At 47.4% G+C, this 22,167-nt stretch overlaps 1 protein-coding gene across 6 annotated transcripts in view; it reads left to right on the forward strand.

Annotated features, from left to right (window-relative positions):
• Positions 1–6: 6 nt before the first annotated feature.
• Positions 7–22,167, forward strand: part of Ssbp3 (single stranded DNA binding protein 3) — a 158,159-nt gene continuing 135,998 nt past the window's right edge. For 5 of the 6 annotated variants that reach the window (XM_008832994.3, XM_008832995.1, XM_008832996.3 and 2 more), the window contains exons 1-4: positions 7–275; positions 1,247–1,319; positions 1,539–1,600; positions 4,018–4,102. In XM_008832994.3, coding sequence (XP_008831216.1) covers positions 220–275; positions 1,247–1,319; positions 1,539–1,600; positions 4,018–4,102 — 276 coding nt within the window. In that variant the 5' untranslated portion in view covers positions 7–219. The remainder of the gene's footprint in view (positions 276–1,246; positions 1,320–1,538; positions 1,601–4,017; positions 4,103–22,167) is intronic. The other variant, XM_017798117.2, reaches the window with a different exon arrangement.

Consider the following 22,167-nt stretch of genomic DNA (forward strand, 5'->3'; position numbering starts at 1 on the left):
CAGGCCGAGCCGGCGCGGGAGGAGTTCCAGAGCGATGGGGCCGCGGCCGGGGCTGACGCTTTGACAGCTGGAAAGAGCGCGGAGCCAGCGCCGGAGAGGGAGGGAGCGCGGCGAGCAGAGCGAGAGAGTGGGCGAGCGCCGGGAGGGGGCCGGGAGCAGGGCAGCTCGGGAGACCGGACGGTAGCGGCGGCGGGCTCGGCGCCCTCTTCTCTGCAGACCATGTTTGCCAAAGGCAAAGGCTCGGCGGTGCCCTCGGATGGGCAGGCTCGGGAAAAGTAAGCCTATCGCGAGTGGGGCCGCGCGCCGCGAGCTGCGGGCGGTGGGAGGCAGGTGGGCACGGGGATCGCGCCGCTCGCCCTGGACCCCCGGGGGCCAGGTCCCTGGCTCGCGGCGGCGGCGTGCGAGAGCCCATTGTTGGGAACCGCGGAGGCTGGGGCACCGGGGAAGGGGCGGCGGGGCAGCCGCGGTTGAGGGGCACTTGTGGGCGCGCGGCGGAGCGGGCGCGGGGGCCCACGGTGAGGGTGGGCGAGGTCCCGCAGCGAGCTGGTTGCACTCCCCGGGGCTGGGCGCCCTCCGCGGTGACCGCACTTTGCCCACCGGGTGCGGGCAGGGGGCGCGTGGCTTTCTGCAGCCCCGAAGGTTCCTTTTGTCCGCCGGTGGCTGGAGGAGTGCGTGCCCGGGGCTTTGTTCGGCCCGGAGCTCTTTTCCTTCCCTGCCCGCGGCCTCGCTGCTAGCCCGGTGCGCTCTGGGGCGCCGGGCTGGGCTGGGAAGGCGGCGCCGGCCTGGCCCTAGGCTTGGGGGACAGTTGTTTGGGGGGGAGGTGGTGAGGGCGGCGCTTTGCTGCCCTCTCCAGAGCGCGCCAAGCACCCGGACTGGGAGAGTCTGCCCGGACCCCCAAGCTGGGCGAGGGTAGAGAGCTGGAGTGGCCTGGGAAAAGGAGGTTGGCCCAGGGCCCCGGTGGCTTACGAGTTTGAAAGATCTATGTGGGTTTGGTCCCAGAGCCACTTGGAAGTTCAAGTTTGGGGATCGTTCTCCAGCTCCCGCGGCTTGGGGCTGCTTGTCTCTGGTAGCCACCCACTAACTGTTCTTACGGGCATCCTGCTTAGGGTGGTAGGGGCTTACCTCTAGTCTTGGCCACAATGGGATGGCACAGACAGGGCTCAGAGGTGTCTGGTAGGGTCCAGAGCTAGCCCCAGAGTGATCTGACCCTTTCCTCTGTCTCTGTCTGCCCCTGCCCACTTTCCAGGTTAGCTTTATACGTCTACGAATATTTACTGCACGTAGGAGCACAGAAATCTGCACAGACCTTCTTATCAGAGGTGAGTGGAACTCCCTAGCATGCAGTTTCTTGACACCCCCTCTTCCCCACTATTCTTAGAGCCTTTGTTTTCAGGAGCAGCCACTGTGGCCACCATTTTGAATTTTTATCACCTTTTGGCATTTATTGTTAGTTGGCCTTCACAGCCTTTTGGCTGGGGAAGCCCCGTCAAACCCCTCCTTTCTGCCTCTCTAATCTGCCTCTGCTCCCTCTTTTCCAGATTCGATGGGAAAAAAACATCACACTGGGAGAACCACCTGGGTTTCTGCACTCGTGGTGGTGGTAAGTTTGTGTGATAGTTTTGTATGTGTTTTGTTCTGAGGCCTGGGTCCAAGTGAACAAAGACAGGAGGCTTGGAGCAGGCCCTTTGGGCAGAGCAGGGCACTTCTGTGAGGCAGGCCTGGTAAGGAGGAATGGGTAGAAGAGGCTGATGTCTGAAGTTTTTTCCTGGTGTTTGTCCACTTGTAGGGAACTGACTAAATCTTGCTGTGCCAGGGTAGAAACTCCTTACTTTTCTGTCTCACTCTGGGGCACTAGGCAGGGGCTTGGAAATATCTAGAAGGGTTTTTGTCAATCCTGCATGCTGCTTTAATTAGAGGAGTGGGGGCAGGGCGGAATGGAGGGGACACCAGGTCTGTTCTGCAACTGGCCTGTCCCTTATGTTTTCTTCTGTAAGCTCCAAACCTTACGAGACATCTCCTGGGCCTTTTCCAGGGACCCTGAGAAGAAGCAAGAAAGGGCTGCCCTTCCTGTAGAAACACTGATTCAGACTGACTGGACCTTCCTTTCCTCTGCCTCCCTACCCCCCTACCCCCCTAGCATCTCTGTAACCACAAAGCCTTATTTTACCAAGAACCTTAACCAACCAGAGGTGGCCTGGCAGGATGCCTGCAGCTTGTTAGGGGCTCACTTTCCTTATCTGTGATCCTCTTCAGGTCTAAGCAGTCTGTGGTCTTTTCATTAGGCAGGAGGGAAGCTTAGAGTCAAAGCCTAAGTTGTCATGAGTGTGACCTGGGTGTTTTGTGGGATTGATTGGTGGAGTCTTACACATCCTTTCGAAAAGCAAGAGAAAGCAGGGTGGCTTGTGATATTTTGCTGGAGTTCAGGAAAATGCAGTGTAGTGTTGGGATCCTAGCACGTACCTAACTGCCAGCTCAGGTTACTGTTTCAAGTCTCTTTGAACAGCGGGAGGATGAAGTGTCTGTTCTAACTTGTGCAGAGAAAATGAGTTTTTAATTACTTCTGCCAACCTCCCAACTGCCGGGTTGGAGGCGTCTGGTATGGCGCAAGGTTTCCACCTGCGGGAGTGGGTGATAGGTTGGTTGCTGCTGGTTTTGGAGGTATGTAGATGGGATTAGCAGGTCTGATCACCCTGGATCTTGTAGAAACTTGGGCTTCTGATTGAAAGTTAAGTACTTGGAAGGGACTGAGAATTCAGGACTTGAAGCCTTTCCTGTGTGGCATGCTTCGGGGGCAGTTGTGAAGACAGGAAGGAACCTTCCCCAGCCTCCCCTCTGCAGCTGTACGAGTCCTGGTTTTCCTGTTGTACCTGGAGTCTCCTGCAGCTTTTCCCTCCTCCTCCAGGAATGTTAAGGTTGCTTGTGCTGGGCTCAGGTTGTAGTGGAGTTGAGTGGGTTTGGTCTGGTTTATTAGAAGTGTGTCTTGGAACTCAACCCTTTTAAAAAAATGCTGGCTGCTTTCTGGAGCTGGAGGAGGCAGTGGAGTGGATTGGATGGAACAGCTTATGTATAGACACATCTTGAGGGAGATGCTTGTCCAGTAACTGGAGCTGGCTGTGATGGGGCTAGTAGCAGCCCTGGACCACAAGTCAGATCGGATCTCAATCATACTGCCCATTGTGCCCCCAAGCTGGTTCCAGCTGGGTCTTAGTTTCTGATCTTGGAATGTTTCTAAGGCCTCTTATTAATACCAGGAACCCCCCCTCTCCCAGTACTCTCCTGTTTGCATAGGACTTGTGTTTCTGTTCTCATGAACATGGAGCATTGAAGTGACAGAGTGAATTACATAGAGTCTGGGTGCCAGTCTATGCCTGCTTTCCCCTCCCTACTCTGTACTGGATGGGTGCTGTCTTAAGAGGGCCTTTTGTTAGCAATGAGAAGGGATAAGATGCTTGGTTGTCACAGCCTCCTCTTTGGCTCATGGGTGGGGGTGGGGGTTGTGAGATTAAAAACCTGTAAGGTTCCCTTCATTGCCAGAGTCACCCAGATTGCTGTGTAGATGAATCATAGTTGTGCCCTGACTTTGACAACTTAACCTTTTTACAATATAGTGCAACTATTTTGGTTTGGGGTGGCGAAAAGGACGCAGATAAGACAAGTAGATTCTTATCCAGATTCTTATCTGGGCACCAATGGGTGAGCTGTGCTGACCCCTCCAAGCTTTAGTGATCCAGTATGTGAAACTCCTTCAGTGTCCACTAGCAATGGACACTGTTACCAGGATGAAGCACCCAGCACAAGAGTAGGTACTGGGTAGATGGGAACTATTACAGATGTCTGTCTTGCCAGAAAAGGTTGGATCCACTTTGTTCTCAGGGCTCAGTTTGTCTAGTGAATGCTGTAAGGTAGGATGCAGTCTTTGGGAGACCTGGTGCTGTTAGTGCCTTGTATCCTGCACTCGCTGTTGTATACACAAGTAATAATTAGTAACCTGATCTTACTTTGTTTTTCGATTTGCAGTGTATTTTGGGACCTTTACTGTGCAGCTCCTGAAAGGAGAGACACTTGTGAACATTCAAGTGAAGCAAAAGCCTTTCATGATTATGTGAGTAACAAATTTTTAATCCTGGCAATAATTACAGGGTTGGATAGCTCTAACTTCTTTAGTACCAAAAGCAAGTGTACAGCCAACTGGCAGTGGGCTTTATTTTCTCCTTGCTGTTTTTCCCGTTCTTCTGCCCACCTACCTCTCTGCTGCCTGCCCCTCTGTACCCTCCTCCCCCCAGTGTTTTAACTTGGGAAACGATATTTCATCATGTTGCAGTTATGCAAAAGAGTGCAGATATGTATCTGGAGAATTAGATGTTGTTTGCAGGATTCAGAACCATGTGAGGTTTGTTAAGTGTGGACAGTTACCTGGGCGGGGACTGAGCCTGTTTGGTATTGGCTTAAGGAAAAAGTGACAACAACCAAAAAAGCCAATGTGAAATGTGATTTTGACTAAAAGTGTAGTTGAAGTTCTGAGGAATGTTTGTTAGTTCCATTTCCCAGAGAGTAGTCTTTGAAATTATGGCCTATGTGCGTGCATGGAGGTGTGCATGCTCCTGCGTGCTTGCAGTAGGTAAGGCTCATGCTGTTTCTACTCAGATGATGTGTGATATGCATGTTCAGATGCTAAGCTCATTCACCATGCTGAGCTCCAGATACCTGGTTTTTTTTTTTTTTTTGGTCTTTTTGAAGCAGGATCTCTCTGTAAGCCCCAGCTGTCCTGGAACTCACTATGTAGACCAGGCTGGCCTTGAACTCACGGAGATCCATCTGCCTCTGCCTCCCAAGTGCTGAGACTACAGGCATGTACTACCACGCCCGGCAGATACCTGTTTTTTATTACACTTATTTATTTTGTATATGTCTGTGCATGACATACTGCATATGCGTGGACAACTTTCCAGGAGTCTGTTCTTTCTCCTCACCATGTAGGTCTTGGAAAATCAAACTCGGGTCCTCAGGCTTGGCAACAGGTGCTATCACCCTCCAAGCCATGTTGCCAGCCCGTTCTTTTTTAAATTTTTAAAATTTTGAGACAGGGTCCTGAGACAAAGTTGGCCTAAAACTTGCCATGAAGATTGAATTTGTGGTAGCCTTCCTACCTCAGTCTCTTGAGGACTGGGATTATCACCATGGCTGGCTCCAAATACTTCAAATTAGTTCTTGTGTCCTCTTCAGGGCTGAGAAAGAATATTCCCAAATTTTACCTTCTGCCTGCATGAATCTTTTCAAAAAAATGTATTTATATTTTATGTGTATGAGAGCTTTGCCTACAGGATTGTAAGGTCACCACGTGCATGCAATGTCGGTGGAGGTCAGAAGAGGGCATCTGATCCCTTGGAACTGGAATTATAGATTGTGAGGTGCCATGTGGGTATTAGGAACTAAACCTGGGTCCTCTGCAGAAGCAGCAAGTACTCTTAACTGCTTAGTCATTTCTCTAGACCCTGGATGAATTTCTTAAAGTCCATTAAAAAAAAGGGAAGGTATCTATCGTGTGTCTGTCCATCAGCCATGAAAAAAAAAACACTCTGAACCTGGATTGGGTTGGCCATACTTTATGATCTGATGAAACAGGTGGCTAGGATTTGTCTGGGAAAGATGAGAAAAGGAAAAGGAAGTACCTGGATGCCTTTCACTACCTTCTAGTTCTTACTTCCTCTTGGCACTGCAGATGATTGTGTGTGTGCACATAGTAGGTGATCTCTTTGGTCTTGCTGTGACATCAAGTGTGTAAGAATGGTCCTCATGCTGTAGCTATGGGAATTGAGGAGCAGCATCAAATCCCACCTGCCTCCCTTGCATAATGAGTTTGAAACTGGCCTAAGAGACCAGATCCCATCTGGTTAAGTTTCACAAAGTGGTCAGTTCCCAGTGCCTTGGATGTTGTCATGGTGAAAATGGCTCCTGTGATAGGAGGAGTCACAGACTGAGCTCACTGGTATCCGGCATGTTCAGTGTGATGGATTCTGTTATGACTGAAAAGTGACTGCCCTTGAGGTAGACTGCTCCGTTAACTCACCAGTTCTTGTGTTCTCTTCAGTGCTGAGCAGGAGAAGTTGGTGAGTGGTGCTTCTGGCCTGGTGAACTTTTAGTTATGAAAAGGAGAGGTGACTAGTTCACTTGTGATGTGGTTCTTTTAGGAAAATCTGGTGGTGATGATCATAGGGCTTCCTGAACTAGAGCTTAGGGATGCTGAGAGGTACAGCAGCTAGATGAAAATGGTCAATGAACTTGACCTTTCTACCTAGCAGAAATCTTTTTTTTTTTTTTTAAACTTATGAGTATCCAAACCTATGCAGCTAAGTCTCTGACTACATTGCAAATGGTTTCATTTCAGAGAGGGAGGTAGGTTGGGAGTGCCTATTTCAACCTCTCCTGCTCCCATGCTAGCAACTGAGCCCAGGGCTCAATCTCTGTACTCTGTCCTCTGTCACTGAGTTATACCCTCCATTTCCTTAACCCAGTCTTTGATGAGACATTCATGCTGTCTTTCACAGGAAACATTCATAGAAGGTAATGATACTTAATGGGTTGAGGCTCTCTTTGTAATCTGTGGTTTGGTCTTCCATCTTGAAGCAAGATGGCAGCAATGGAAGGTGGCACACTGGTTTGCTGTCAGTGACCTGTTGAGGAAAGGCAGCAGAACTGTGCAGATTGCTGTGGTTGGCGTGGCATTTGGAAGATACTGCTAAGAGACGAGGTCATGTTAGTTGGGACCCATGGTTCATAGGTTTGAGGATCAAGCCCTCTTTTTCTTAGATTGGGATCTATCTGATAATGTCCTATGGCCCAAGTCAGTCACAGGGGAGGAGGAATGATGTGATGAGTGATCTGGAGGGGTGGCAGCAGAGAAACAACTGGGAAATGAAGAGATAGTCAACAGTCTGCGAGGATGGAGCTCAGTGGTTATCTATCAGGTACAAGGCCTTAGGATTATTCCCCAGCACTGTATCAGAAGAAAGAGAAGAAATACGGAAGAATAATTACTGATGTCTCTTTTCTGTTTGTCCTTCTCAAATCTTCATCTACTTTTTCCTCATTTCCACATCTACCATATTGAGTTAGCCCTTCTTGCTAAAATTATCGTGGTAGTGTATTTTATTTATTATTTTTGTATGTGTATGATGTATATGTGTGGGTGGTACGTATGCCACAGTGTGTGTGGAAGTGGGAGGACAACTTTCAGGAGTCAGTTCTCTGTTTTCTACTATAGATTTTAGGGATTGAACTCAGGCTGCTACTTTGACCTGCTGAGCCATCTTGCCAGCCCTATAGTAGCTTCTTACTGGTCTGTTCCTCTCTTGGTTAGAATGTATTTCTCTCTGTATACTCAAATCTTATGAATCTTTATGTTTTTCTCCTTGGAGTGCTTGTGTGTGTGGGATGTCTCACTGTGTTATAATTCTCAGTCCTCCTGCCTCAGCCTCCTGAATAACTAGGATTAGGTGTGTATTACTGTGCACAGTTCTCCAGGACTTCTGTGCTCAGTTTCTGCATTTGAGGGTTCATAAAAATCACCTGTACAATGCCTCTGTGTGTGTGTGCACTTCCCATGCTCTGAGCTGACTGCAGCAATTGCTCATTTACCCTGCCACTGACTCTGTTAGAGGAAACATGTTGTAGCTCCATTTTATAGATGAAGATATTGAGGCAGAGAGGTTAATCACAGTGATAGAGTTAGGATGTGAACATAGCTCACTGCTGCCTCCAGAGTCTATGGTTCTAACATTACCTGGCACAACTCCACATCAGGCATTACTTCTTGCAGGATCCTGGCTAACTTCCTCAGATTTGTCTTTCTGGCTATAATTTATATGCCTTCTGACCTTGCCTCTAAATGTGGACATAAAAACCTGTTTCAAATCTGAAACTGAGAGGATTTTTGTCAAGGAAGTTGAAGGTTCCTTAGGATGTTTATAGAAGATCCCTTCCTAATATTGGTATAATAGTTTGTTGGGGGCATTCCATTAAGAAAGCTCTTATTTTATTTTATTTATTAATTATTTTATTTTATGTGTATGTGTGCACTGCCTGCATCTAGTTAAGTGTACCTGTGTCGTGCAGTGTCCGCGGAGGACAGAGGAGGCTATTGGATCCCCTGGAACTGGAGTTACAGACAGTTGTTAGCTGCCATGTGGGTGCTGGGATTTGAACCTGGGTCTTCTGCAAGAACAGTTAGTGTTCTTAACCGCTGAGCCATCTATCCAGCCCCTTTATTTTTAGTTTATGTGTATGAGTGTATTCTCTGCCTGTGAGTAAGTACACCTGAGTTGTGCAGTGCCCATGGAGGTCAGAAGAAGGTGCCAGATCCCCTGGAACTGGGGTTATGGATGGTTGTTAGCTGCCATGTGGGTGCTGGAAATAAAACCTGGGTCCTCTGCAAGAGCAGCCAGTGCTCTTATCCTCTGAACCATCTCTCCAGCCCTCTGGCTATAGTTTATAAATTTTTCCATGGCAGATGCCAGGAGCCATTTATCTCTATAGCTCCCATAATGCCTTGTACATAGTAGGTATCCAGTGGAATAAAAGAGTGAATGGGGAAGAACACAGGTGCTTTGGAGTGAGGGAGTGACGTGGACTGCGTAATCTAGTAGAATATTGGAAATTTTTTTTTTTTTGGTGACTTAAGTTTTGTGGATTATCTTGATTATCTTCTTTAAAATTCTATTGTTTTTATGTGTATGAGTGTATTGCCTGCATGTGTGCAAGCATACCTGTGTCGTGCAATGCCTGAGGAGGTCAGAAGAAGGCACTGGATTCCCTGGAACTTGAGCTACAGACAGCTGCCAGCCACCATATGGGTGCAAGGTCAACCGGGTGTGGTGATGCTTGCTGTTAATTTCAGAGAGGCAGAGGAAGGTGAATCTCTGTGAGAGCGAGGCCAGTCTGGTCTCCATAGTGAATCCAGGCTAGTTCGGGCAATAGGGAGACTCTGACTCAAAAAGACCAAAAAAAAAAAAAGTGAGCTGTCGATCTTGTCAGATCCCTCCATGGTAGGCGAGGACAGGAATTGGGTGACCTCAAAGACCCATCTCAGGTGAAGGCCAGATGTTCCAAAGTCTGGAATGACCCAGGTGAGTCAGCAGAGAGGGCTTTAAACTGTCCTTAATTTGGTGGGTCTTTATTTGAGTCACTGTCTAATTTTCCACCTCACACCTGGTTGCTTGGGTTTTCCTAGCTTATTTCAGAGCCCCAAAGCCTTGATGTTGGCCATGTGTACATGGAGTGCTGGGGCTTTGGTGTCTACATTGTACTTTCCTGAGAAATGAGTCCCTAAATCAGAAGAGAACCTGTGGCCACAGTGATCCCTTGTGTGATTTCCTTGCTGTCCCCACTAGGCTGAGCAGTGCTTCTTAGAGTGATAAGAAAAGTCCATGTGCTTCTACTTGGGCTCCTTCTGTGTTCTCTAGCAGGGTGATCTGTTCCTGACCTTTATAAATGGGCAGTCCTAGGCATGTGTGTGTCTCTTACTCTGGGCTTAGTGCTGTTCTGGCCCCTTTCCCATGTGGGGCCCTTGGACTGTTTTGTGGATGGAGAGATGTGTCTGTGGTGTATTTTCAGACCCCTAATGGTTCTCTTCCTCCTGTGATAGCTAGTTGTGTTTTCCTTTGGGCAGCAAGAACAGAGGAGAGTGAGCAGGTAAGCCCCACAGTGGAGGCCTGGTGTGTGTTCTCCACTTTTGGTGATACACCTTCAGATACATGATTATGGTTGGGCCTCAGAGCTGCCTTATTTGTTGGATTTTATTATTAAATCTCATTCCCATTTCACAGATGAAACAGAGGCCTAGAGTTTTGGTTGCAAATAGTCTAGGATGTGTCAGAGCTGAGAGTAAAAGTTTCCAGTCTTGAATTCCACTTGCCAGTGTTGGCCACACTCACCTGGTACAGGCTTCCTGTGAAATAGGGAGGTGTTTGCACGTGACCAGAGTGTACTTGGTACCTGGCCTATGGCCCCGTCTGTCCTCTGAAGAACTGATTTAACAGAATTAAACTGAAGCCCCTGTGAGGAGAACTGCTGAGTCACTGGCCAGGTGAGACCTGACCCCTGGAAGGGGATCTTTTATGGTGTAGTGGCTCTTTGCTTTTGGCAGGGAAAAATGTGATAAAAGCTATGGATTTTCCTTTTTAGAAAATTCATGTGTCCTCATGAAGGAGACATTGTTCATGATTTCAAGAGGTACATGGATTATTGCTTAAAATCCTAGACCCAATGTTTGGTCCAGTGAAGAATTTCAGGAACATAATAGAAATGGGTTCTTGTAACTAACCTTGGCCTGATTGTCTGCTTACCTCAGTTTTCCCAACTCTGAAGTCCTCGACCCCTCTCAGTTAGGCTCCTGTCCTCTACAGTGCCCCCTTCTCTCTCCTGGGGTGGGTGGGTAGCAGAGGGGGAAAGTGCCTGAGTTGTGGGTATGGGTGGCAACTGAGGTATTTGTGTCCATGTGGCAGGGGTCCAGAATCCTTGGTGGGTTTGAAATAGCAAAGTGACATTTGAGAGGGCTCTCCTTGGATGTGCTGAGCTGGGCAGGGAGTGGCCACACCTGCCAGGGCCCACTGGAAAGAGGGGAATGAAAGGTGGCATGAGGACCTGCAGCTGAGCTCTAAAGAGCTGGAGGCATGTTATCCCCTGTGATAAGGCAGCTTGCTCTCTGGCCAGAGGTCCTGGCAAGTTCAGGGCTTGCCTTTGGCTTTGACCCTTGGCACTCTTTTGTGACAGATTAAAAAAAACACAATGTACACAGCCATGCCCCCTCCCCCTAGCTTAGATTTTGTATTGAGTCTCCTCTTTGGGCTCCCACCCTGTCTTCAGCAGTTCCCCTTGACCCAAGAGACTGCCAGACTTCTTCAGTAGCTAATTAAACATTAAATGAGGAACTGGAGCTGCATTTTGCCAGAACCCAGGCAATGTGGCCACTTTAATGGGTTTCAAGTGGCAGCAGGACCCCAAACTGCAAATCCTTGCCCTTTATTTAAGGCAGGAGGTGGGGCGGGGGGAGTAGTGGGGACCCGAACAAAGTTTTTGGCAGTGGTCACTTCATTTGAACTCCCAGACCAGCAGTGTGTGGCAGCCTTCTGCATAATGCCATCTTTGTTAGAGAAGCATTTGCAAACTTGGACTGAGAGTTAGCTCTGTGCCAGCCAGCACTTGAAGGGAGCTGGGAGACACCCAGTTCTGCCTATAGTGTCCCTTAGGTCAGCTCTGCTTTGTAAGGGAGGTGGGCTCTCCAGTGGGGACTGTGTCGGTGGACCCTTGTCTTCTGTGTGAACATGTGTTTAAGCCTTAAGAGGGAGAAGTGGCGGGGGGGATTGCTTGAGGCCTGTCAGCCAAGATAACAGAAATGTTACACTAGCTGTAGCCTTTGTAATAGTGTCTAAGGGTTTAGCGCATTTAGAAAAAATAATCTTTTTTAGCTTGGTAATAATTCTGACCATAGCACAAGTGCATTAGTCGATTCAGATAAACTCCTTTAATATACGTTGCTGAGATCTTATAGCAAGTAGACAATCAAAATTGTTTATTTTTGATTTTCCAGGGTAATGGCGTTTTCCATGGCCTTGGTGAGATGAGTTGTAGGGATGTGTCTTTCTGTGGTCTGCCTTTTGTTTTCCTAGGCCTTTTGAATCTTCTGGATTTGAAAGTTTGGGCTCTGGTTGGTGGCTTGGACTTGTACCTGACCTCTTGCTATTTCCTGGCTGGCTGGACTTTGGGTTCCTGTTTTCTCATCTGTAGGATAGGAAACGGTAGTTCCTTTGCACAGTTGTCTTGTGTGTAAAGGGATATAATACATATGGTAGAGGGATATGGCACATATGTGTAAAGTGATTGTGTTTCCCAATTGGCTGGTGCTTTCTGAGTCTGATTGCTTTTTATAGACCTGAAGTTTTCTCAGAAAACTCTTCAACAGCACCTTTTTCAGGGAGAACAAGTTATGAAAAGACTCTGGATACTTGACCAATTCCAGTGATGCCCCCTTGTGCCAGGGCGCCTCTGATAGATCACAGGTGTCTTCCCTCCCAGCTGCCTTGTCTCACTCTGCATACTCACAAGGAGCAGAGCTAGTTTTGCCACAGCTGGCACTGATAAAGGCTCTCCTGAGATGTCCGCACCCCTTATCTGTGTTGGACAGAGGGTCCTGGACCACGCCTACCATGAGGCGTGGGATGGGCAGGCCCAGAGGCTTGAGGGTGGCACTGGCTAGGCTCTAGATCTGAATTTTGACCTCACATCCCCTCTTAGCTCTGGGGCCCTCCTCCTTGTAAAATGTGGACAACGGCTGTCCTCCTGCCTCCAGCTGTGTGGGTGACCATGAGAAATGCAGGAAAGGTCCCTGGAAGGCTGTTTGTGCTGTGTAAATGGTTCATAAGAATAAATAGACTGGAAGTCTGTGAGGAAGCCTCAAAGGGACCTTAAGGGGCAGGTGACTTGGTGAAAGGATATAGGAAGAAACTGGTTCTTGTTGTTCTTGCACCTCCTAGGGGGTGAACCCCTAGGTGGCCATAGACCAGAAGCAGAAGACACCAGAGTGTCCAGGTTGCCAGGCACCTGCCCTGGTTGCTGATCGAAGAGCCAGATGTGGCCCAGAATGTGATTAGTGCTTACAAAGGGTCCTGTTCTGGGAGAGCAGTACATGTAGGGAGAAATAGCAGGACTGTACATGGTAGAACTGGGTGTTACCTAGTCATAAGTAAAACAGAAATGGAAGCCCAGAGAACAAAGATGTTCACACCTTCTGCCCCATCACTGAAAGGACTCAAACCTGCACACCCAAGCAGGGTCTAGGACTGTCTTGCACAGTACAAGACAGTACAAGTCTTGCTGTTTTGTGCTCTACTTGGACCATGAACACCTTAATTAACCCATGTACCTCAGATTCCTCAGGTGGTAAGGAGGTAATGAAGGTACGTACCTTACAAGGTTGTCATGAGGAATAAATGAACATATGCACATGCACGCACAGTGTGTATACAGTGAGTGTGTACTTATGCCAGGCACGTTGTCAGCGCTGCATAAATGTGCCCTTGGTTTTCTGGACTCCAGGAAGTCCTGCTTTCTGACAGCTGGCATTCAGTGATAGATAATGGAAGCTGCAGCAGACGGGTCTCAGTGTGAGACTTGTGTGTCATCAAGGCTTGACTCTTCGTTTACTTGTTCACCTGTTGGTTAGTTGTTCACAGCTCCAGGTGATGGGGTGGCGCCTCATGCACCACACCAGTTGCTGGTGAGGATGAAATGAGATGGCATGTGGATGGCCCTGACTGGTGTTGGCCCACACTTGTACCCATTTCTCCTACTTCTTCTGCACTAGGAACCTGGAACACGCTCTTTCCTGGCTCCCTCTCTGGTCCTATTTGGCCCATGGCACCTGGGAGGGATGTTTTTGTTCCCCTGCTCAGTGGTGGTTCTGTGTAGTCAATGCTGACCTAGAATATGGTGGCCTCCCTGAGGCCTGCTAGGGCCATCCCTTTCCACCCCTTTCCCCAGGAACTCAGGAATGCTCTCAAGTCCTTGAGTCAGGGTGGGGTCTCTTCCTTTCCCCTTGAAGGCTTCATCTTCCCCTCTGCCACCCCCATATTGGGGGCTGATTGTAGCATCTTGAACAAACGACAAGGTCAGTAAGCGAGACTCTCTGCCCTGAGAAATGAGATGGATTTGATCCCTGCCTAGACGTTAAGTGTGCTAAAGACACTTATTAATGAAGAGTGGCAAGAGGCACAAAATGGTGAAGCATTGTTTTAAAAACAGTGTTGTGGCCTATTAGTTTTATCCTGAAATCAACTTAGTGGGTCATGACTGGCAATTACAAAAAAAAAAAAAAAAAAAAAAAAAAAAAAAAAAATGTAAAATAAAAAAAAAAAAAAAAAAAGAAAGAAAAAGAAACTGTATCACACAGAATAAAGATAATAATTGCTTCTTGGAAACCTCTTTGGTGATTTAGGAGCGAACACAAATGTGTGTGTGCCCTGAGTTTACCATGTCACATTTGTCTCACCGTGCGTCTCGGCTTAAAGTTTGACAGCCACTGGCCCAGAGAGAGCTGAGGGTGAATCTTGATTCCTGTAGGTTGGGTTATTTGGGTCCAAGTGATAAGCAATAGTTGAGTCTCAGTTTTTAGATCTGTGATAGGAAGGAAATGATTCTGCTTTCCAGGGTCCTAAGGAGAATTGTTTCCCCACCAAGCCTAGGGTTTCCAGGGTGATACCTACTGGGCCCTTGGGTCCTTTGACTCTGCAGTTTGCTGTTGTATTCTTAGTTGCATGCTGAGTAAGTATAGCTCCCACTTGGAGGGGTGGGACATGGACTGGTTCATGTTCAGGTGGATGTGGGAGGAGCTAACCTCCTTTGCTTCTCAGTAACAGAGTCCACAAGGCTTGCCCTGTGGCTGGCGGTAGGTTAGCTCCTCCTGCCTTTCTTTGGTTGGGGGACATCCTTCTCTCATGGAAAGGAGTGTCTGAACAGTGTTCAGGCTGTGGCTGTAGGAAGAACGTTGAATAGATCTCAGGGTGCCTTCTCTGACCCAGGAGGGCCCAGCCTTTCAATTCCCCATCCCTGCCCCTGGCCATAGCTTATTTGCACAGCTCCCAGGCAGGCTTTGTGTCTGGCTCTTTCTGTGTTTGGGAAAAGCACTGACATTTCATTTGTGTTTCACAGTCCTTTGCCCTTAAGAATCAGTGGTTCCCTAGAGCCACTGCCTGAGGTTTTCCTTTGATCCTTCTCTCCCAGTCACAGAAGGCTTGCTTGAGAGGGGACTTCTAGGGTAACAGCCTCCCCATGGGGGATTGTGGCCACACCTTTACCTACAGGACTGGCAGAGAGCTTGGTTGGTGGGCAAGTTTTCCTGGCTACTGGGGACTTAAAGCAGTATCATGGGTAATACATGCATTTGAATTGGGATGACCAGTTCTGATTCCTTCTCATGACATGGGGCAAGACATTTGACCCTTTGAACTGTGATTTGTTCCTCTGTGGTGGCAGTGATGTGAAATGAGGGCTAGCTTTTTTCTCTCTGGCTTTTTGGGAGTTGGGTGGGTATGAATGTGTCTTGTAAACTGGGGTCTGCCCCATTCCCCTTTATTTTTACTTTTTGAGACAAGGTCTTGAGGCTAGCATCAAACATTGTAGCAGGGACTGGCCTTGAACTCTTTGATTCTCCCATTCCGTGTCAGCCTCCCAAGTGCTGGGATTACATGTGTGTGCCACCACTGCTGTCTTGTGGCTCCTTTTGAGAATTCTGTTTCGCAGTTGAACAAACTTTCAGATGATGGGATATATTTCAAGAAGAAACCTTTAAGTTTCCAGAGGGGAAATTGAGGCCTGGAGCAGTGTGGTGACCCTGCCTGCCCATGACTGTAGAGCTCCCGAAGCCCATGGCAGCCACTGGTCCTAGAAACCATCCACTTATGAGGTTGGCTCATGTGCCATCCTTCAGGAATTTGGCAGCTTTCTTTGGGAGAGGCCAAGTGCTGCTTGTGGCTTTGGCCACCTGGCCTGTGCTAAGAAGGCAGATGCCCAGTGGGCAGGCCTAGTGTTAGGCATGTGCAAGTGGCTGGTCTTTTCTTGCTGTCTTTTAGAAGGCTTCCAGTAGAAAATGTTATCCTCTCTCTGGAGGCCCTTTTCCTTGGCAGTGCTGCAGGCCAGCTCCTACTCTGCCTGCCTGCCACTTGGGTTACATGAGGCAGTGCTGGCTGAGGCTCCGGGCACAGGTTTTGCTGCAGATCTGTGAGCCATGAGCCCCTGCGAAAGGGATTTTACAGCATGACAGGGAATTTCAGCCACCACGTTATCTCTGAATTGGCCGATTGATGGTTTCAGCAGAGCTTTTCAGCAACAGGGAAGCCAATACAATTTGAGTTAGTTGTGATGGCTGCCACTTTAAATACCGCGGTGAATTTCTGTCAGTGAGCTAATGCGTGGAATAGGGAATTGCAGAAAACCTGATCACCAGAGTGCTGCGGTCGATTCTGACCCTAAGCTACAGAAAATGAACTTAAATCTAGTTGACTGTCACCACACACTTTCTTTGGCATTATTTTGCTGGCAGCATCTTCGTCAACAAGAACTTGAAGAGGACACTAGGTGAAAATCACCATGCTCGCCTCTGGCCCCCCAATTTTAGAGAGAGGCAATCGTCTGTGGGTGGTGGAGCCCTGGGGAGTCCAGATGGTGGTTTCATGGTGAGGGACAAATTACTAAACAACAGCATTATGGTTCACTAACAATCAATCCCCTATTTAATGAAGGGCGCAAGTGTTTACTGAGCACTTACTATGGATGCCACTTCTTTCAAAATGGTTTTGTTTTGTTTTCTTTTGTATTTTGAGATAGGATCTCACTATGTAGCCCTGGCTGGCCTGATACTTGCTATGTAGACCAGGCTGGCTTCAAACTTAACAGAAATGTGGATGCCTCTGCCTCCCAAGTGCTGGGATTAAAGGTATAAATGTGTTCCTATTCCATTCTCTTCGTATGTAGACTGTAGGGCAGGACATCTGTCTCATTTCATGGAGAGAACTAATAATAGTGAACAGTTACTGAGTGCTAATTGCATGTCAGACACTGTTCTGAGTAGGTTTTATCTCATGCCTTTCAATAGTCCTGTGGGCTAGGTTCTGTTTTGATTCCTATTTTGTAGATGAGGAAATAGAGGTATTTAGAATGATTCAGCAATGTTGAAAACAGGCTTGCACTTAGTTGTATTGTCTCCCCGCCTCCTTTTTTTTTGAGACAAGGTCTCAAGGTTGACCTTGAACTTGTGATGTTTCTGCTTCCACATCCTGAGTGCTAGGGTTACAGGCATAGCTGCCCCCCCCAACCTGACTTATGTAGTGGTAGGGATCAAATCTGGACTTCATGCATGCTTTGCAAACACTCCACCAACTGAACTACATCCCTAGTCCTGATATGCTTGTTTGTTTGTTTTTTCTAATGTGCTCTTTACAACCCGTACTATTCAGCCTTCCTAAGAGTTTACACAGGGCGATATGGTGGCACACTTCTGTAATCCTAGGTCTTAAGAGACTGAGGCAGGAGGATTTCCTTGAGTATGAGACCAGCCTAACCTATATGAGACCAGCCTAACCTATGTAGTGAATTCTAGGCCAGCCTGGGCTACAGAATGAGACCATGTCTCAAAAAACTGAAACAAAATACACTCCCACAAAAAAAAAAAAAAGCAAAACAAAACCTAAACCAAGTGGGAGAAGTCCTGAGAGAGATGGGCAGGCCAAAACACTGCCTGGTGGCTTTAGGTTGCCTGACTAATGCTGGGCTTGTTTGTGGGATGGGGGACTGGATGGTTTTTAAAGAAACTCATCCAAGAAGAAAATAACACATACGAAGGGTCCCCCTCTCCTTACTGGCAAGGATCTTTTTGTTAGTTCCTTCCACCCCCCTACGGACTCCATGCTTGAACATATTTTAAGGAGAGATTGCACATATTGAGGCATTATTAATTATTTTTGTGGTGCTGGGGATCAAACTTGGTCTTCAGCATGATAGGCAAATGCTCTGCCATGGAGCTACTCCCAGCTCAGAGGTACCATTAATTTAATTAAAAAAATTTTTATTTTGAGACAGGGTCTCCCAGTAGCCCCAGCTGGCCTGGAACTCACTATGTAGACCAGGCTAGCCTTGAACTCACAGAGATCCACCTGCCTCTGCCTCCCAAGTGCTGGGATTAAAAGCATGCATCATCACACCTAGCTATAATTTTTTTTTTTTTCTTTTTGAGACAGTCTCCCCTGTAGTCCCAGCTGACCTGAACTCACTATGTAGACCAGGCTGGCCTTGAACTCACAGTGATCTGCCTGCCTCTGCCTCCTGAGTGCTGGGACTAAAGGCATGCACCACCACGCCCAGCACTATAATTTTTTTAAAATAAAGTGAACATTTTCAACATAATCTTTTGGATTTTTGTTTTGTTTTGTTTTGGAACAGGGCCTTATTGTGTAGCTCTGGCAGTTCTAGAACTCATTATGTAGACCAGGCTGGCCTTGAACTCAGAGAAATCCACCTGCCTCTGCCTCCCCAGTGCTGGGATTAAAGGCCTGTGCCACCGCGCCCAGCTCTTTATTTTTTTGAGATAGTCTCCCTATATAGCCCAGATTGGCCTTGAACTCACAATCCTCCTGTTTTTGCCTCCTGAGTTCTGAGCTTACAGATATGTGCCCCCATTTCCAGTTGTAGTCACCATTAATTAAAAAAATATTTTTTTGATTTCTTTTTATTTTATGAGTATTTTGCCTGCATGTATGTAAGTGCACCTTGTGTGTGCAGTTCTTGTGGAGGCCAGAAGAGGGCATTGGATCTCCTGGAACTGGAGTTTACATGGTGATTATTAGCCACCATATGGGTGTTGGGAACTGAACCTGGGTCCTCTGCAAGAGCAGCAGGTGCTCTTAACCACTTAGCCATTCTCCAGCCCCTTACCATTAATTTTAATGAAGAAATATGAAAAATAAGAATGATGGAGTTGACAGTTAGAGCTTCTTAGCAGCTCCAGGGGGCCAGCGTGAGTTCACAGGTTGGTACAGTTGTGGAGAGACAGAAAACATTGGGAGTTTCATTTCCATTTCCATCAGGGCAGACCTGATTCTTATTGAGTTTAGAAGATATTAGAATGCCTCAACCATTCACAGTGAAGTTTTCTGGAAACCTGTTAGAATCATTAAGCTGGGGACCTCAGCTTATACTGAGTATTTACCACTGACCCAACAATGTTGGTGGCACCATCCAACTGAGTACTAGCATAGGCAGGCTTGGCCCCTGGAGTGCAACATTCCTCATGTTCTCCTGCAGAGAGGGTGGTCAGGAAGGTCAGAATGCAGAAATATCTCTGATGGGGATACCTCAAGTCCTCTGAGCTGATAGGACCCAGGATACTGAGTGAGGGCTCCTGCCTGTAGTAGGTGCTGGGTTGGCACTGTACAGACTTGCAGAGGCAGAGAGGCCCATGTTCCCTGCCCATCTGAGCTGAATCACTCCTAGAGGAGATGGATCAGGGGACAGTTAGTCCCCAAATCAGTTTTCTTAACAGACCCTCCTTGTGCAGAATAGCTGTGTGCTAGTCAGTAGGGCATTGTCTTCTCAGGACGTGATTTTCTAATTCATAATATGAGTCCAGTGGGGAATAGAAGAGCAATAAGGGCAGTCTCTGACACAGTGGTGACTAGTGTTTACTGAACAGTCACTCCGAGCCAGGCCTGTTCGTGTGTGTGCTATTTAATCTCTGTAATATTTTGCAAGGCAGGGCTTTTAGGATTCCATTTCTTAGATGAGGAAACCAAGACTCAAAGAAGAGAAGTCATGAGCCTGTGGCTATGAAATTATTAAAGGAGTTGGAACTTGGTCCCTGGACCTAGCTCCTAGCCTTTGAGCCACTGATATTTTGACAAACTTGTGGATGGGACCTTTGGGGGAGAATGGTTCTTTGAAAGAATAGGATCATTTCATTACACAAACCTGTAAATGAGTGTCTTTAAAAAAAAAGAGAGATGTCAGTGACAGTTTGCTTCCCAGTGAGATGAATGCAGATAAACCTATTTTGACTGTTAACTTATTTTGTTACTTAAAAGCCAGTGACACATAGCATTGAATTTATTTTTCTTCACAACAGTTAAGTATTTGCCACTTCTTGAATGATGCGTGTGAATTTGGGAATTGTCTGTTCTTGGGAATGGAGGTTGCTATATGCACTTAGGTTTGAGCTTCAAGGGATTTGCAGTTAGGTTTGTGGGATGCAGGCTTAGCCTGGTGGTGGCTGGAGAGCAGCATGGGTACCTGGGTCTGAGGATGCTGTTGGAGCCAGAGCTTGTTGCTCCAAAGTTGGGGTCATGATGGAGAGTCCATCACAGGAGTCTTTGTGACTGGAAGCCTAAATATTTATTCTGTTCTGTCCCTAATGAAAACAAATTGTCAACAGTTGTTCAGTAACTGACTAAATTAAAATCTGTAATTAGTCAATTAGATTAAAGAGTTGGCACAACCTGATTGTATCATGCTGGTTAGGTTATTAAGAGAAAGGGTGTGATTTTTAATTACTGAATGCTAATTTTGACAGTTTCAAATAGAAACAGACGTGGTTTCCCCCCTTTCCCTAATTCTCAGTGGTTTGGAAAGTGAAGACACTCAATGTTTAAATTATGGTTTTTTCAAGGAAAATAATCCAGGAAAGCCTTCTGTATGGTGGGAGGGACTTGGGTGGAGAGTCCACTTTGGGTTTAGTTGAGGGCTGCTTGTAAGTCCTTCCTTTTTTTAAAGGAGGCATGGTGTTTGGCATCTTTGTTCTACTGTGAGAGTCTGGGGCTCAGCTTCACAAGTTTTCTTTTAGGGGTTCTTCCAGTGTTTCAGTCTTAGAAGAGTGTTTCTTAGCAGCCCCCCAACCCTGCCCCGATCTTATGTAGCCTGCGCTGACCTCCTCATTCTCCTGTATCCATTTCTCTAGTTCCAGGGGATTGCAAGCAGGTATGTACAACACCAGCTTTGTGTGGTACTGGTATCAATCCCAGGCTTCCTGCATGCTGGGCAAGCACTCCTCCAAGTGAGTTGTATCGTCAGCTGTCTCATTTTTGAGATGGGGTCTTGCCATGAAGCCTAGTCTGGCTTCAAATGTCAAATGTGTCCTCCTGCCTCAGCCTCCCAGTGCTAGAATTCGTACCCCTGACTGTTCAGAGTTTGTCTCTTCTTTTCTTTTCTTTTTTTTTTTTTTTGGCCTAATACTCTAGAAATGCTAAGCACTAACAGACTGAATCCAACAGGGAAACAGTGTGAATGAGTTATGGAGGGGTCTTAGAGTTGCCAGCTTGCATGAAAAAGGGTAGAGATTTGTACAAAGTATTGTTTGTGCTGGGTCCCCAGTGAGAAGTGACAGTTCTGATTTTGTGGATGGAGTGTGCTTTTCTCCAGGGAGAGTTCTGTGTGGAATGCAGGTTTTCCTTACTGACTGAAGGGAGCTGAGGTGCTAGGTATGAGGACAAAGAGTAGGGAAGAGAAGAGACTTGTGACAGGCAGGAAGGAGCAGCCTCTTGCTTAGGAGGAAGATGGGATCAGAAAGCAGAGGTAGTTGATGGATTTAGAAGCCTAGGAAGCCAACCAGAGCATTTAGATTGAGTGCAGGAGGTTAAGACCTCCTTCTCATTGTTCTGGGGGGGCTGGGGAGGAGCACAGCTGGCCTCCCTGTTCTCTGACCCTGATTTTGAGAGTTCATGCTGGGGGGCGGGTGTTGAATACATGGGTCAGCTCATCTGGAGGACCTCAAACCTTAGTTAGAGGCCCAACCTGGAAATGGCAGGCCTCTATTCCTCTGCCATAAAAGCTGGGCTGGGTGGAAGCCAGGACCTGAGACCAGTGCTAGACTACAACTGCTGTTAGGGTGGGCCTTCTGGTCTTGGTTGGGAGGCTGCATTGGTCACCTGTACCTCAGGTGTCATACTAAAACAATCCACAGAGGCACAAGCTCTCTGGGTAGTTTCCTTGTGGCTGTCTTCACAATGCTTTAAATTTTACTTATCATTGGTACATGTGTGGAGGCCAGAGGACAACTTTTGGGGAGTTGGTTCTCTTCATCCATACTTACAGAGCTCTGCAGACCATCCTCTGGTCTCCAGGCTGAGCCATTTCACTAGGCCTCATGATGCTTTTGAAGTACTAGTTAAAACAGCCTTTAGCTTTCCAGAGTTCACATTTACAGCTGTTGGTGATCTAGGAGACAATTTTTCTTTGCCTGTTGTGTCTGCTGAATATGAGGTGCTGGGGAACTAAGGTGGAGTAGGACAGCCTGTATCGGGACCTCTGCTCACAGTGTGAGTACTACCAGCTCTGGCTTCCACTTCAGTGTGCTCATCTGTAAAGTAGGATGACATTCAACTTGGGCTGCTTTTGGAGACTGGGCAAGGGAACCTTAGAAGATGCGTGGTAAGGGCTGAACAGTAGTAACCAGTGTTCCAGGGAAGGGGTTTCTGCTGGGGGAACTATTCTAGAGTGTGGTTTGAAACAGGAATGAGAGCAGCACTGTGTTCTGAATTTGGAATTCCTCTTCCAGGCTCAGGTTCCACAGTCATGGTTAAACAGGCCCGGAAGAGGTGAGGCATGTGCGGTATGTATGTATGTGTGTGTTGGGGG

The sequence above is a fragment of the Nannospalax galili genome, unplaced genomic scaffold (genome assembly GCF_000622305.1).
Source record: "Nannospalax galili isolate Female #2095 unplaced genomic scaffold, S.galili_v1.0 scaffold356, whole genome shotgun sequence".
In the NCBI taxonomy this organism is placed as follows: domain Eukaryota; kingdom Metazoa; phylum Chordata; class Mammalia; order Rodentia; family Spalacidae; genus Nannospalax; species Nannospalax galili.